At 43.6% G+C, this 17,002-nt stretch overlaps 1 protein-coding gene across 2 annotated transcripts in view; it reads left to right on the plus strand.

Moving 5' to 3' along the window:
* The window catches only part of eif2b4 (eukaryotic translation initiation factor 2B, subunit 4 delta), a 69,171-nt gene that overhangs the window by 22,378 nt on the left and 29,791 nt on the right, over window positions 1–17,002 (plus strand). For both annotated transcript variants that reach the window (XM_078212600.1, XM_078212601.1), the window contains exon 3: window positions 12,932–13,076. In XM_078212600.1, the coding sequence (XP_078068726.1) occupies window positions 12,932–13,076 (145 nt within the window). The remainder of the gene's footprint in view (window positions 1–12,931; window positions 13,077–17,002) is intronic.

Below are 17,002 nucleotides of genomic sequence, written 5' to 3' on the forward strand. Positions count from 1 at the left end.
CTGTGTCACATTGCTGCAGTGCATCTTGCAAATGGTACACACTACTGCCATGGTACTCAATGGTGGTGGAAGTGAATGTTTAAGGTTGTGAATGGGTAACTGCAAGGCAGTAGAGGAGAACTAAGTAGGTGGTGATGAAGTCCTCTGAGTATCTCTTGTACTTGAATCTCTATTCAGTTTTGAATGGTGAGGGCAACAGTTCCTTGGGAGCATAGCCAGCGAAAAGTACATAGCATAGTGGGTCAACTTGGTCAAACCAAAGGGGAAGGCAATTAGTGAACCAGTTGGATTTTTACCACAATCGATGGTGGTTGCTATGGCCACCATTACTAAGTAACTTTATTTTCCAGATTTAGTAATTGCCATGGTGAGAGTTGAACCTGTGTCTGGGCCTCTGAATTACTAGTCCAGTGACATTACCACTACACCACCCTCTTCCTCCTGCGGTTCCTACTCCTCAGAGAATAAAAGTGCCTCGCCCCACCTGAACCACAATCTTCCAACCTTTAGGTCCCTTCTTTGATTTCACCATTGCTTCACAGCTCCATATCCTCCCCCTCCGCCCACCTTATTTCAGAGACCCCCTCTAACCATGCTCCACTCGGCCGTGGTTCCCGGGTGACATCTTGGACTGGGCGCACCGCAAAAGAAACTTAATTCAATGATTAATGAGGAAGACTACAGACAGTTACCCGCAGATCCGACCAAAGAACACAACAGACTGATCAAGACCTTTGATCAGGACTTTCAGAGCACCCTCCGGGCTCTCATCCCACATACTCCCCGCGTTGGAGATCTCTACTGCCTCTTGAAAATACACAAGGCCAACACACCCGGTCATCCCATCATATCAAGCAATGGGACTCTGTGTGAGAATCTCTCCGGCTACGTCGAGGGCATCCTGAAACCCATCGTACAAGGAACCACCCAGCTTCTGTCACGACACAACGGACTTCTTGCAGAAACACAGCACCCATGGGGCAGTTGAACCAGGAACACTTCTCGTCACAATGATATCTCGGCACTCTACACCAGTATCCCCCACGACGATGGCATTGCTGCAACTGCCTCAGTACCCAACGCTGACAACTGCCAATCTCCAGTCGCAATTCTACAACTCATCCGCTTCATCCTGGACCACAACGTCTTCACCTTCAACGACCAGTTCTTCATCCAGACACACGGAACAGCCATGGGGACCAAATTTGCACCTCAATATGCCAACGTCTTCATACACAGGCTTGAACAAGACCTCTTCACAGCACAGGACCTTCAACTGACGCTATACACTTGATACATCGATGACATTTTCTTCCTTTGGACTCACGGCGAACAAACACTGAAACAGCTACATGATGACATTAACAAGTTCCATTCCACCATCAGACTCACCATGGACTACCCTCCGGAATCGGTTGCATTCTTGGACACATGCATCTCCATCATGGATAGTCACTTCAGCACTTCATTGCAAGCCCACGGATAACCTCACGATGCTCCACTCCTCCAGCTTCCACCCTAAACACATTGGAGAAGCCATCCCCTATGGACAAACCCTCTGTATACACAGGATCTGCTCAGATGAGGAGGAACGCAACAGACATCTACAGATGCTGAAAGACACCCTTGTAAGAACAGGATATGGCGCTCGACTCATCGATCAACAGTTCCGACACGCCACAGCGAAAAACTGCACCGACCTCCTCAGAAGACAAACACGGGACACGGTCGACAGAGTACCCTTCGTCGTCCAGTACTTCCCCGGAGCGGAGAAGCTATGACATCTTCTTCGGAGCCTTCAAAATGTCATCGATGAAGACGAACATCTCGCCAAGACCATCCCCACACCCCCACTACTTGCCTTCAAACAACCGCACAACCTCAAACAGACCATTGTTCGCAGCAAACTACCCAGCCTTCAGGAGAACAGTGACAACACAACCCTGCCACAGCAACCTCTGCAAGACGTGCTGGATCATCGACACGGATGCCATCATCTCACGTGAGAACACCATCCACCAGGTACATGGTACATGCTCTTGCAACTTGGCCAACCTTGTCTACCTGATACGCTGCAGGAAAGGATGTCCCAAGGCATAGTACATCGGTGAGACCATGCAAACACTATGACAACGGATGAATGGACATCGCTCGACAATCTCCACGTAGGAGTGTTCCCTACCTGTTGGGGAACACTTCAGCAGTCAAGGGCATTCAGCCTCTGATCTTCGGGTAAGCGTTCTCCAAGGTGGCCTTCAAGCCACACGAGAACGCAGAGTCGCTGAGCAGAAACTGATAGCCAAGTTTCACACACATGAGGATGGCCTCAACAGGGATCTTGGGTTCATGTCACAGTACCTGCAACCCCAAGCGTGAGCTTGCAAAATCTTACGAACTATCCTGGCTTGAGACAATTCACATCTCTTTAACCTGTGCTTAACCCTCTCTCCACTTGCATTGTCTGTACCTGTAAAAACTTGACTACCTGTTAAGACTCGCATTCCAACTATTATCTTGTAATTGAGTCTATGTCTATATATGCCCTGTTTGTGAACCCAACTCTCCATTCAGCTGATGAAGGGACAGCGCTCCGAAAGCTCGTGCTACCAAATAAACCTGTGGGGACTTTTACCTGGTATTGTGAGACTTCTTACTAATTCAATGATTGGCATATAAATAATCTGGAAGCATTGCTGTGGAGGTACTGGTTTTGTCTTGCCAAAGTATCGGTCATTTTTGAGTAGTTACTGACTTTTGAGGAATGGGGCGTTCTACTTTCCTGATCGATGCAGCAGAGAAAGCCCATTATCTCTGGGCTAGATTTTTGTAAGTAGGCTATGTCAAAAATAGAAGGATATCTCTGACACTGCAGATTTTTGATAAGGAAGTCTCCATTGCACAACCGCCTCCCCGACCCCCCCCCAGACCCATACACACACACACACACACACACCCACACACACACCTTTGTTGTGCACCAGGTGTTTGCAGTTGCAAATGAACTTGTGATTTGAAGGCTGTCTGCAGTTTGTAATGTGTGAGTGCCTGTGGTTTCAAAGGACAGTTTGTATCTAATGTAAGTCAGTTGCGAGTGTCAATAAGCATTCATATTTTGCAGGTTGCCCATTTGTACAGATTTTGCTGTATAAATTTACTAGGTCCAGTAAATCTGACTCCAGCTACATCAATCTGACTCTTAACTACATTGGCAGACATCAATCCAGAATAGTATGTTGCCTCCCCGGTGCCAAGCTTACAAGTATCACTGAGCGACTGTAAAGCATTCAAAGCTTATTATCGATATCAATGCTAATGAGCCGGGTAGAAAGAGGTACGAGGTTGAGATTTTAAGAAGCTCAAAAGTAAATTCTAAAGTGGACCTTAAAGATAATGACATCTGGTTTACCTCTCCTGCATTGTGCTTGTAAGGATGGGAAAAGGACGGGTAGTGCAGATTAATGCATGTCTGCAGAGCTGGGGGATGGGGGGGGGGGGGGGGGGGGCGGCGGGCGGTGTGGTTGGGGGTGGAGGGGGCTTTAGATTCCTGCAGCATTGGGGCTAGCTCTGGAGGAAATGAGACCTGTACAGATTTGGTGGGTTGCCCTCAACTGGACCCAAACCAATATGGTGGTGGGGAGAGTTGCTGGTATTGCCGGAAGGTTTAATTGAAACTTGGCAGAGTGATCGAGAACCTGAGTACAGGTTGAAGAGAGAAAGAGAAGCAAAGGTGGAAATGGAAAACGGAATTCTAGTAAGTGAATATGGAGGGCGGAGGTAACAAAGAAGTTGTTCAATGATAAATAAGCAAGCAAGCATTCGAGTGAATAAGGCAGATAAGCTGACGGCATGGATTGACACATGCAAGTGTGATGGTATAGCTATTGCTGAAACTTCAGAGCAGAAATGGCAGCTTAACATTTTTGTAACTGGAAGACTGTTTCCGGTGGACTTGTCGGGGCTCAGTACTCGCTCCCTTGATCATCTTGGTTTACATCAATGATTTAGATGATTAAAAGTAGGAGTCACAAATGAGATGTTTGCAGATGACATCAAAATTAGTCATTTGGTTCATTGTAGGGAAAAAATTATCTATGTTGCAGAAAGCTGTCATTCAGCTGGGCAGGAAAGTGGCAAATGGAATTAAGTTTAAGATAATGCAATTAGCACACAGTGCAAGGAATTACAGGATAAATGGTAGGATGCCAAAAAGTATGGAGGAAACAGAGGGACATTGGAGAACATGCTCACAGATCCATGAAGTTACAGAGCAGGTAGATAAGGTGGTTAAGAAGGCATATGGAATACTTTAACCGTATTATCCAAAAATAGAATGTATGAGCAAGGAGGTCATACCAGAACTGTGTAAAACATGGCCATGGCAAGGGTACTGTGTTTAATCCTGGTCACCATGGTGGAAAAAGGATGCATGAAAGAGGGCATAGAGAATGCATTGACCATGCTGCTAGCACTGGATTTAGCCAAGAAGAAAAATAGGATAGGTGGGGTTGTTTTCTTCAGAACCGAGGAGGCTGCTGATGAAAATTTGAACTGAAATGTTCAAAATTATCAGGTGCCTAGTCAGAGTGGCAAAGAACAAAGAAAAGTGCAGCATAGGAATAGGCCCTTCATCCCTCCAAACCTTTGCCGATCATGATGCCCTAACTAAACTAAAAAAAAATCTTGTGCCCTTACTCGGTCCATATTCCCCTATTCATGTACCATCCAGATGCCTCTTAAATGTTGCTAATGGTGCCTGCTTCCACCACCTCCTGGCAGCGTGTTTCAGGCACCCACCATTCTCTGCATGAAAAACTTTCCCCGCACATCTCCCTTAAACTTTCTCCCTCTCACCTTGAACCTGTGCCCCCTTGTAACTGACACTTCCACCCTTACAAAAAGTGTCTGACTATCCACCCTGTCTATGCCTCTCAAAAATTTGTAGACCTCTATCAGGTCTCCCCTCGGCCTCCATCCTTCCAGTGAAAACAATCCTGGTTTATTCAACCTCTCCTCATAGCCAACATTTCTGAGACCAGTGAACATCCAAGTGAACCATCTTTGCAGTCTCACCAAAGCTTCACGTCCTTCTAGTAGTGAGGTGACCAGAACTCCATGCAATTCTCCAAATGCGGCCTAACCAATGTCTTATAGAGTTGCCACATGATTTCCCAACTCTTACTCAATGCCCTGGCTGATGAAGGCAAGCATGTCATATGATTTCTTAATCACCCTTGCCACCTATGTCACCACTTTTAGGGAACTGTGGACCTGCTTGCCCAGATCCCTCTGTATGTTAATGTTCCTAAGGGTTCTGCCATTTACAATATAATTCATACCTAAATTTGATCCTCCAAAATGCATCACTTCACATTTGTCCGCGTTAAACTCCATCTGCCATTTCTGTCCCCAAGTCTCCAATCTACCTATGTCTTGTTGTGTCCTCTGACAATCCCCAGTGCTATCAGCAACTCCACCATTCTTTGTGTCATCTGCAAACCTACTAGTCAGACCACCTACATTTTCCTCCAGATCATTTATATATATTACAAACAACAGAGGTCCCAGCACTGATCCCTGCGGAACACCACTAGCTACAGATCTCCATTCTGAAAAACACCCTTCCACCGGTACTTTCTATCTCCAATGACCAAGCCAGTTCCGTATCCGTCTAACCAGCCCACCCCGAATCCCATGTGATTTTAATTTTTGTACCAGTCTGCCATCTGGGACCTTGTCAAAAGCCTTACTAAAGTCCATCTAAACTACACCCACAGCCCTTCCCTCATCAATTATCTTTGTCACCTCTTCAAAAAACTCAATCAAGTTGGTGAGATGTGACCTTCCCCATACAAAACCATGCTGCCTGTCACTAACTGGTCCATTTCCTCCAAATGCGCATATAGCCTGTCCCTCAGTATCTTCTCCAAAAGCTTCCCCACTGCTGACGTCAGGCTCACCAGCCTATAATTTTCTGGATTATCCCTGCTTTTCTTAAACGAGAACAACTATCTGACTATCCACCCTGTCTATGCCTCTCAAAAATTTGTCGACCTATTCTCCAGTTTGCTGGAACCTCATTTGTGGTCAAAGAGGATGTGAAGATACTGTTAAGGCCCCAGATATTTCTCTCCCTGTCTCCCGCAGTAATCTGGGATTAATCCCATCCGGCCCTGGGGACTTGTCTACTTTAATGAAATTTAGGATACTCAACACTTCCTCCTTTGATGTATTGACATTCTCTAGAGCATTCACATACCTATCTTTGACCTCAACATCCGTCATGTCTTTCTCCTTGGTGAATAGCGATACAAAGTACTCATTGAGGATCTCACCCACTTCCTGTGGCTCCACCCATAACTTCCTCCATTGTTCTTGAGCGGGCCTACTCTTTCTCATGCTACCCTCTTGCTCCTAATATATGCATAAAAAGCCTTGGGATTCTTTTTGACCCTGTTTGCTAAAGACATTTCATGACCCCTTTTAGCCCTCCCAATTCCACGTTTAAGCTCCTTCCTACTTTCACTATACTCCTCAAGGCTTTGTCAGTTTTTAGATGCCTAGACCTATCACATATTTCCTTTTTCCTTTTGACTAAGCTTACAATTTACCTTGTCATCCATGGTTCCTGAATCCTGCCATTTCTATCCTTTGTTTTTGCGGGACATACCTGTCCTACACTTCAGTCAACTGGCCTTTAAAAGCCTCCCATGTGCCAGATGTGGATTTGCCCTCAAATAGCTGCTCCCAATCCACATTCCCCAGTTCCTGCCTAATTTGGATGTAATTGGCCCTCGCCCAATTAAGCACTCTCACCCGAGGACCACTCTTGTCCTCATTCCATGACTATCCGAAATCTTATGGGATTATGGTCGCTAAACCCAAAATGCTCCCCCACTGAAACATTGATCACCTAGCCCGGCTCATTCCTCAATACCAAGTCTAGTATGGCCAAAGGAGGTCTTGTGACGCAGTGGACAGCATCTCTACTCTGACCCAGAAGCTCTGCGTCCAATTCCCACTGCAGGACTTGATGGCTAAGGAAGGTTGAGTATCAATCTGCACATCTTTCCAATGCACTTTAATGGCAAGAGGTAAGATGGGGATGGATCCTGGTCAGCCATATGATGAAAATAAAGTTGGAGTCTCTCTGCATTAAGAGTTAGAAGTGGGATTAGGCTTTATAGTTCTTTTGTGAATCTTTGGGCTAAATGGCCTCATCTGTGCCGTAGAGTTTCTGTGTTTCTATGATAATGTTTTGGCCAAGAATACTGTTTTGAGAAACTGTAGCGATGTCTTGAGTCTAAAACGATTGATGTCCAACAACCATAACCATCTGCCTTTATGCTAGGTATGATTCCAGTCAGTGGAGAGTTTTCCTCCCAATCTTCATTGACTTCTCGGATTAACACTTTGTTCAATTCTGCCTGATGTTGAGAGCAGTCAGTGAATAGGTTATTGGTGAGCTGGTGCCATTTGCTTGCACCTTCCATCAACTTGCTGTTAATTGCGTGTAGACTGATGGAGTGGTATTTTGCCAAATTCGATTTGTCATGCTTTTTGTGAGCAGGACATATCCGGGCAATTTTATGCTTTGTCAGATAGGTGCCAGTGTTGTAGCTGTACTGACTAGTTTGGCTAGAGGGACAGCTGGTTTTGAAGTGCAAGTCTTCAACACTGCAGCTGCAGTGGCTGCTCGTGAAACCTTTGGTGTTTGCAGCACTCTGGGCATTCAGTTCTTGCTTTAGTCTATAATTGCCGCATAATCTAAATGAAATGATCAAAGCAAAACACCATGTGGAGGTCAGGCACTTTCACAGAGAGACAACTATTGAATCACTTACCCTGGATGTGTTTATTTCACAACTAACGTTAAAACATAGTGTAGTTGAAGCCAGTGAATATACTTTTTGGGAAGCTGGGTGATGTGGGGCAAGAATAAAAGGGTGGAAATATAACCTAACAAGATAGCTGGCAAGTATGTTGGGTTATATATCTCAGTCTTTGGTTCTGCAACCTTGGATGTAGCTTGACAATAGATTTGACATTGCAGTAAATACAATTAAATAACTAATATGTTGTGATTACAGAGGGTTATATCTGAAAATAAAATCATAGTTTGAAGCAAGCATTCTAAATAGATCATTCTTTTTCCTATAACTAGATTAATGAAAATAATTGTATAATAAATGGCTACCGGCCAGAGTAAACTATGTGACATTGCTGACTAATTTCCTTGCTGTTAAATACATTTGCTGTAATGTGCTACTGGTAACAAGATTACATTGTATTTTGATTCTTTATGTTGATACAGTAATTGGCACCAGCCCAATTTAATATCCTTTCTGAAAATCAAAGTCTTAGTTTCAGGGAACCCATAACTAACCCCTAGTTTTGTTTTTATGTATGAGATGATGATGTGAAACAGTAAGCAAGTTTATTTTAATTACCCATTAACAACTCCTGATATTTCCCCCGCCCCTAGTATCCTCAAGAAAGTGGGAAGTGTGCCTTGTGAGCCGTTTGCATGTACTTTTCATCGCTCAACGCACACTCTGGGCTGGTTCCCTTCATAGCAAAGAGGCTAATCTATTTCCAATCTTCACAAAAATAAACCAAATAGATCTACAATAGGGAAAGATATTTCACATTTGGGGTGATTATCTGACTACTTAGCTGAAGAGAGACAAATTAGGGATCCCCAAAGTGGCTTCAGAAAGAAGTTATGTCTCTCAAACTTGACTACTTTTTTTTAAGAAGTAACCACGATAGTGGGTGAATGAAGCCCAATAGACATTAGCTGTTTAGACTTCCAAAGAAACTTTGGACAGGATACCACAAAACATTGAGTCTGTTGAAATTGCACTGTGTCCAGCACAAGCATAAATCATTTTCCCTTGCAGACTGCCAAACAGTGATGTAGTATGAACTTTGTAGAAAATTGTGATTTGAGATTCTACTTTTTTTTATTAGAACTCCCAAACAACGAGAACATTTGTTTATGCCAGGCTAGAACTCAAAAAAAAAAAGAACATTTGTTTATGCCAGGATAGTTAGTTGTCATTGCATAGCCGAGGAACTGAATGTTCATGATTAAAGATTAGATTTCTATCATTACTAACAAATGATGGACTGATCTTCTTGGTATTTTATTTGAGATCGTGCATCATCTGTCCCATTATTATTCAATTCCATGTTGACTCATTGGGCCCTATTTTACCATTTTGATTCTAAGTGCTGGGCGGACGTGAAACTGGGAATGTTTCAGATCTGACTTTTAGACCCGTTCTCAGGCGCCCCCATACGCACTCTGCCTGCAGAACTATCAGCAAGTCCCAGTCGCGCTGCAGAAGCCAAATCGGTGCCTCAACTGCTCATGTGCAGGGAAAAAAAGATAGAATGCCACTCCCCTGCCACATCCCTCTCGGGCTGGATAATGCCTCCCCATGGCCCCCACAGACATTGCCCCAGCCCCCCAAACATTACTGCCTCCTTTATCCCCCCCCCCCCCCCCCCACCCCCACTCCCTGCCACCCAGACCGATCGTGGGCCCCTCCCCCCTCTTTCTCCTCACTGATCTCCGGCAGAGTGGCAGCGGGGACACCCCCCCCCCCCCCCCCCCCCCCGATCTCAAGCGGAGAACCATCGGACGCTAGGCACCTACCTCCTCACTAACTGGAGAGCCCAAATGGGACGTTTGTGGAGGATGTATGTTTCGCGCCGATTCTGGATGGGCGAACGTGGTGGGAAAGGGGGAAGTGCCGGTAAGGTTGGCCGTTCAGCCCATTAAGTCAATTTAAATACATACAAATACATTTAAATTAACCTCCCGCCCGTTTCGGGCACGGTCCCAATCGCGGCCATTTGTGGACCTTGGTAAAGGGGGAACTGGCACGGAAGCTGGTGTGGATCGCACTACTTGCCTCACGCCCGACTTTACCAAGTTTTCGCACCTGAAAACGGGCGCAACTTGATGGTAAAATCAGGCCCATTGTGATTTGGGTTTTTCAGGTCAGGAGGTAACTATTTTTGTGGTATGTGGTATCATCATTAAAAAGTATGCTTTTGGCATGAAAGTTTCATCCATCTTTATGAAGATGAGGGGCAAGATTTTCCGGTCCACCCATCCTGACACCAGAAATTCCCACCAATGGACCTTTAAATGGTCCATCAAATTGTCAGCCCCACCTGCGATGATTCCTGCAGTGGGCGGGACAGAAACATTTACCCCAGGATATATAGTTGGGTCACCAAAACATCCCCGAGTGGATCCTGCACAGTAGGTAATATCATAGAAATCATAGAAACCTACAGTACAGAAAGAGGCCATTCGGCCCATCGAGTCTCTATTTACCATGGCTAGGATTTTGTCTTTTCTAGTTCCAGCGATATGACAAGGACAGCTTTTTAATGAGCCAGTATCTCGCGCAAAGACTCAAGTTCTTGAAGGACAAGTATTCTAACATGATCCTGTCCTTGAATGAATCACCATGTGTGGACAATGAGATGAAAACCATTTCTAATTGCCTGAGTTGCTCTGAGGAACTTTGCCAAGTATAATGATCGAGATACTGAAATAGTTCCACATTAATTTTTGTTGCCATTAATTTTGAGAGAATTGACAGCAGGCAGAGGAATGTACCAGTTAATGCTGTTCAATTCTCCTTCCAGCCAAAATCAAGCATTGTGGTGTTATGGTAGGTATGGATAAGAGAGAACATCTTTGTAGATCCTTTACCTATTCATGTTTTGAATTAATGCCAGTTTAGAGTTTGTCTCAAATAGTCATACAGTCGCCTAAAAATGTTGCTGTTCATTTTTGGCAATGCAAGGTTGAGGTCTTGGTTTACATATGAAACACTGGACTGTTTAATGTTGGTGGAATCTGGCAAAGCTCACCCAAGCCAGCTTCGATAAGATCAGTCCTCCTTTTGGGAATAAATGATGGGAGTAGATTAGGACTTGTTGTCTTTCGATCTCTGAGGCAAAGTTCTCCACATTTGCAAGGGTTCTAAATGTAATTTCATTTTCAAGTTCCTACCATTCCTAAGCGTCTTGATTGATTGCACGGAAGTGCCCACAGTTAATATTTTTATATAAATTTTGTTGCTGTTCTTAACTTGGGAGTTATACCCAGTGAAAACTATAAATGGGAAGGGCGGTGTGCTCTTGCTTTTTTGATTTAGCGCCCCTGCCAGAGCCTAGCTTTGTAAAATTTACCCCAATTTCAGTTGATCAACCATATGGATATCCGGTTTGGGAAAATGAAATTCAAAAGTTCAGTGCAGACCTTTACTTGAGGTTAGAGCAGACAGAACTATTTTGTTATGTAATGTGGACTTGAATGTTTGTTGCTGATGTAACAGCGTGGAAGAGTGCTCCAATTCCCAGCACTGTGGTACATATCTTCAGCAGAATTTCTCCCCAAAAATCTTTACTTTGCTGCTTGATTATAACTGCACTAATTATTTTTGGCAAGCTCTGCCTTCCGTGATTTTGTTTTTAATCGATGCTGACTGCAGGAAAATAAATATTCAAATAATTTTTTTTGAGGATTTGTAATTTTAAGTTTTTTTAAAAGAGCTATGGTTCAATAAAGTTGATGGAAACATTGGACATTTGAGATAGAGTTGGGAAGTTTAAATGTGCTATGAGCTGGAAGATCCTGTATAAATTTAACTGGCTGGAAAAATAATTTTAAATTTTATAATGAGGTCCTGCTGTTTAAATTTGGCCCGACCTCAGCAGCTCTAGCCCTGGCTATCTTTGCCTTCCTCGTAATTATCGGGGCTGTTAACTCTGTTTCTCTCTCTCTCCTAGCTTTTTCCATTTTTATTTGAGAGACTGAAAAGGCTATGTGCTAAATGACAACACTCAATTATTTACACAGTTCATAAACTGTACTTTCATGGACCTCCATGACAACTCCACCACAAAATATTCCCAAGTTATTATTGGCAGTAAAATACATTTGTGCTCTTTGTCAGTGGGTTATATGCTGGACTATTAGTCTAATGCACTAATGAATATGAAATAGTTAACAGCAGGTTTTAACTTCGTAATGTGTACTATTGTATGCTGCATATGCAGTGTATCAGTTTTGTTAATAACATTGTTATAGTTAATACATTACTATTGTTCTGTTTTTACGGATGTGACGTGTGCACATGTCCACAGCTAATTTTTGGTAAGAAAACAATGGAAAGCAACCTGTCTTTTTTGTTTCAAGTTAAGGAGGAAATTAGTTTATATCAATTCACCACCGTAAAATCCCTGGAGTTCAGTATCAATTTTAAACAATGTGGCCTATTTCTGTGCATTATATATGAAACTCTTGAGTAAAACTGCATATTTTTAGTCTGATGTGATGCCTTCCTCAGTCAGGATGTAAACTGAATTTTGTTGGAGGATGTACATTCATACAATGTTTATAAATAGAACTTGGCTATACAATGACGTTGTAAAATGCCTCAGTAAATTATATAATAGCACAAATGTGTGAATGTAAAGCTATATGTATGATACCTTCTAGGAACTTTAAACACTTAACATTTTTAAAAAATCAGTTTCTCTTAAGTGTTCATTGTAACATGTTTTGTAAATGTTTCAAAGCTACTTATTTGTTGCATGCTACATACGCACTTCTAACATTGCTGATATCTTGCAACAATTTGATGAGTGATGTGGTTATAGGCAACCTTGTATAATAACTGCAGTTATTTACTGTTGTTTCTTTGAGAGAATGTTTTTCCCCGCAAAATACTTTATTAATAAAGAATTGTTCACATTTCCGACTGGGAATTTTGCAGTTTTCTCCTAGTTCGATGTCACATTCTGTCAAATGATTTTCCTACATTTTTATTCAAACTGAACTCGCCTTTTCTTCACAAATCCAACTACATAAAGGATGTTTTTATTTTATTTACTTTGACAGTTGGAAGGACAAGAGTTGTCCAAGGAAGAAAAGCTACGATTAAGGAAGGAGAAGAAACAGCAGAAGAAAAACAGGAGGCAAGATAAGACCACAGATGGTGGAAATGCTTTATCGACAGATGGCCCAAATAAACAACAGCAGAAAAGTAAATTGCTCTCTTTTCCGCTCCCGTTGCTAATTTCTTTTTGCACGCAATCTCAGGTTAGCAGTGTCAGGGTTGGGAAACTTTTCCATCTTTTGGAGCATTAATGGCATTAAATTCCCACAGGTCAACTGTGCTGCTTAAAATACCGACATAATCTACCATTACAAGTCTGTTTAGGTTTTCTAAAGTCTGAAATGTTGTTAAATTAACAAGGAATGTTGGGTTGTTCTTATCAACACATTGTATTTGCAAGAATAAAAATAAAGCGTCACTGTTTAAAAGTATAAAAGGCAAATAACCTCAACTGGTTCAGGAATTGAACCTGTGCTGTTGACATTGCTCTGCATCACTAATTAGCTGTCCAGCTGATCTAAGCCGGTACCCAAGCCTATTGATTTTGAGTTGTCGTTTGGATGTTTAAATTGAATACATTTAACTTGGCCCTGGTAAATTAGTGGTCCACACTACCATGAGTAGGAATCATTAGACTTTACTGTTCCTTTCCCTCCCCTCCCTCCTTTCTCACCTGAAAGAGGAGAAAGAGAAAATAAAAACGGACAACATGCATATCCTTTCATTAATTGGCAGTCAAGAGAGCTATCGTTAAAGGTGGGGGATCGGTTTAGTTGGCTGGACAGCTGGTTAGTGATGCAGAACGACGCCAACAGCATGGGTTCAATTCCTGCACCAGCTGAGGTTATTCTTGAAGGACTGTCTTCTCAACCTTGCCCCTCACCTGAGGTGTGGTGATCCTCAGGTTAAATCACCACTTCTATGGTAATCTGGGACTACGGCGACTTTACCTTTTATCTGTTAAAGGCATGGGGATATGACTGTTAGTCATGTTGGTGCTGCAGTAGCATGTATAACAATCTAAAAGAGCAGGATCACGAATTTGAAGTAGGATGGATGGAAGCTGCTACCCTGGTGTTGCAGATCAGAATCATATTGAAAATCATGAGCAGCCTGGACAGACTAGATAGAGAGAGAGAGAGACTGTTGAGAACCAAAAGACACTGATTTATGGTGAATGGCAAGAGAACCAATGAGGAAAAAATGTTTATGCTGCGAGTTGGTAGCATCAGGAATGCACTGCCTGAGAGTGTGTTGGAGGCAGATTTCAACAGGGTGTTGATTAACATGGTCATCTTAGCCTTGAAGGATGACCAGAAAAAGAAAGATTGGATAATTATCTGAAGAGAAAAAAAAATTCACGACTACAGAGAAAGCGAGGAGGAGTGGGAATTGCTGAGTTGTCCTTGCAGGGAGTTGGCACAGATACTGCAGACTGAAAGGCTTCCTATTGTGCTGTATTCGTTCTATTTATAGTTTAGTTTTAGTTTTACAAATCTAGAAGAAGTAAAAGAAGAAAAATGCAGTTCTTTCCCCTTCAGACAATTTTGTCCACTAATGCTTATTTAGTTTGGATCTTGCGAGACCTGTCACCAGTGTCTCTAACTACCATGGGAGGGATTGAGGAAGGGAAGTATAATGGTTAATAGGAAGCAAAGCAGCAGGTTAGCATGTGGGGAGGAGGTTTCAACTACGTGGAAGATTATGAGGAAAGTTAAAAGGAAGGAGAACTCAGGAGATGTTATTAATGGAGGCGTTAGGGTGCAAAAAAAGGTATAAAAACTAACATAATGGCACTTCACCTGAATGCTTGTAGCATTCAAAACAAGGTAAATGAGTTGATGGCACAACTCATCGTGAATGAGTATAATTTAGTGGCCATTACAGAGACATGGGGCGGGGGGGGGTGGCGATTCTCCCAAACATGTGCTCAGTGCTGAATTTGCAGGAAAACTGGTGTAAATCATGATTGTTTTCTCAGTGAGAGCTTAGACTCTAATCTCCCACACTCTGTGCATTGTAGAGGTCACAATCGTAAATATCATTAAAAGCTCGGGAGACGGGGCCTATTCACGCCAGAGGCTGACAATTCCAGGACTCTGCGCATGCGCAGTGGCCCCGAACTGTCAGCCTGCAGTTTGCGGACCAGCTCGATCGCTGGCCAGACTGGGACCCCCACTGTGCTGCCCCCCCCTCCCCCCATGGCCCGATCGTAGCCCCCACAAGCATTCCCAGGCCAGACCCTACCCTCTTCCCGGAGGCAGATCCAACCGCCCTGATCGCTGGCCTCCCTTCAGTCCCAATCGGATCTCAATGTAGAGTGACAGCGGGGACCCCCCCCCCCCCCAAATTCAGTCCCGGGCCCGATAATCACATTCAAATAACATTAAAAATAGATTTAAATTACTTACCTGCTGTTTCTGCTGTCCCTTAGCACTGCCTGATGCCTGGTGGGCAGGGCCAAGGTGCCTGGGCATGGACACTTTGCCCCTTGGGCAGTACCGGGGCACATGCTGACATTGCCAGGGTGCCCATGTGCAGGGGGCACCAACCCCCGCCCCCCTCCCCACAGCCGCCCGACCCCCTGGGGGGTTCTGATTGCCCGTCCCTTCACTCCAGTGGGGTCTCCCGGCTAAACCCTGCCGGAGTGAGAGATGCGAGCGAGCCCGGAGAATTCAGTCCCAGGCCCGATAATCACATTCAAATAACATTAAAAATAGATTAAAATTACTTACCTGCTGTTTCTGCTGGTTTCCAGTGTGTTCCCAACCGCGCCAGATATCCGTCGCTGGGAGATGCGCACACATCGGGAACGCATGCGCAAAACCCGTAAATCGGCACATGCACAAATCTCCTGACCTGACCCGCCAAAAGAATAGCGGGTCGGGACGGGAGAATCGCGGCCCTGGTTTCAAGGTGGTCACGTCTGGAAGTGGGTATCTAGGGGTGTCAGACTATTCGGAAGGACAGACAGGAAGGTAAGGGAGGTGGTGTAGCTCTGATATTTAAGGATGACATCAGGGCGGTAGGGAGAGATGATATAGGTTCTATGGAGAAAAAGTTGAATCCATTTGGGTGGAAATTAGAAATTGCCAGGAGAAAAAGTCACTGATAGGCATAATCTATAGGCCACCAAATAATAACATCACAGTGGGGCGAGCAATAAACAAAGAAATAACTGATGCATGTAAAAATGGAATGGCAATTATTATGGGGGATTTTAATCTACATGTTGATTGGTCAAACCAGGTTGGTCAAGGTAGCCTTGAGGAGTTCGTAGAATGTATCCACGAACAGTATGTAATGGAACCTACGAGGGAGCAACCTATCCTAGATCTGGTCCTGTGCAATGAGACAGGAATAATTAATGATCTCACAGTTAGGGATCCTCTCGGAAGGAGCGATCACAGTATGGTTGAATTTAAAATACATATGCAGCGTGAGAAGGTAAAATCCAATACCAGTGTCTTGTGCTTGAACAAAGGAAACTTCAATGGGATGAGGGAGGAGTTGGCTAAGGTAGACTGGGGGCAAAGACTTTATGGTGGGACAATTGAGGAACAGTGGAGGACTTTCAAAGCGATTTTTCACAGTGCTCAGCAAAAGTATATACCAGTGATGAGGAAGGATTGTAGAAAAATGGATAATCAGTCATGGATATCTAAGGAAATAAAGGAGGGTATCAAATTGAAAGAAAATGCATACAAAGGGACAAAGATTAATGGGAAACTAGAGAGTTGGGAAATCTTTAAAGGCCAATAGCCACAAGAAAAGCTATAAAGAAAATTAAGATGGATTATGAGAGTAAACAAGATCAGAATATAAGAACAGATAGCAAATGTTTCTACAAATATATAAAATGAAAAAAAGTGGCTCCGGTAAACATTGGTCCTTTAGAGGATGAGAAGGGGGATTTAATAATGGGAAATGACCGAGGCATTGACAAGGTATTTTGTGTCGGTCTTCACAGTGGAAGACACAAGTAACATGCCAAAAATTGATGACAAGGAGGATATGGCAGGCGAGGACCTACAAACGATCATTATCACTAAAGAAGTCGTGTTGGGCAAGCT

Source organism: Mustelus asterias, chromosome 5 (assembly GCF_964213995.1).
Source record: "Mustelus asterias chromosome 5, sMusAst1.hap1.1, whole genome shotgun sequence".
Taxonomy (NCBI): Eukaryota; Metazoa; Chordata; class Chondrichthyes; order Carcharhiniformes; family Triakidae; genus Mustelus; species Mustelus asterias.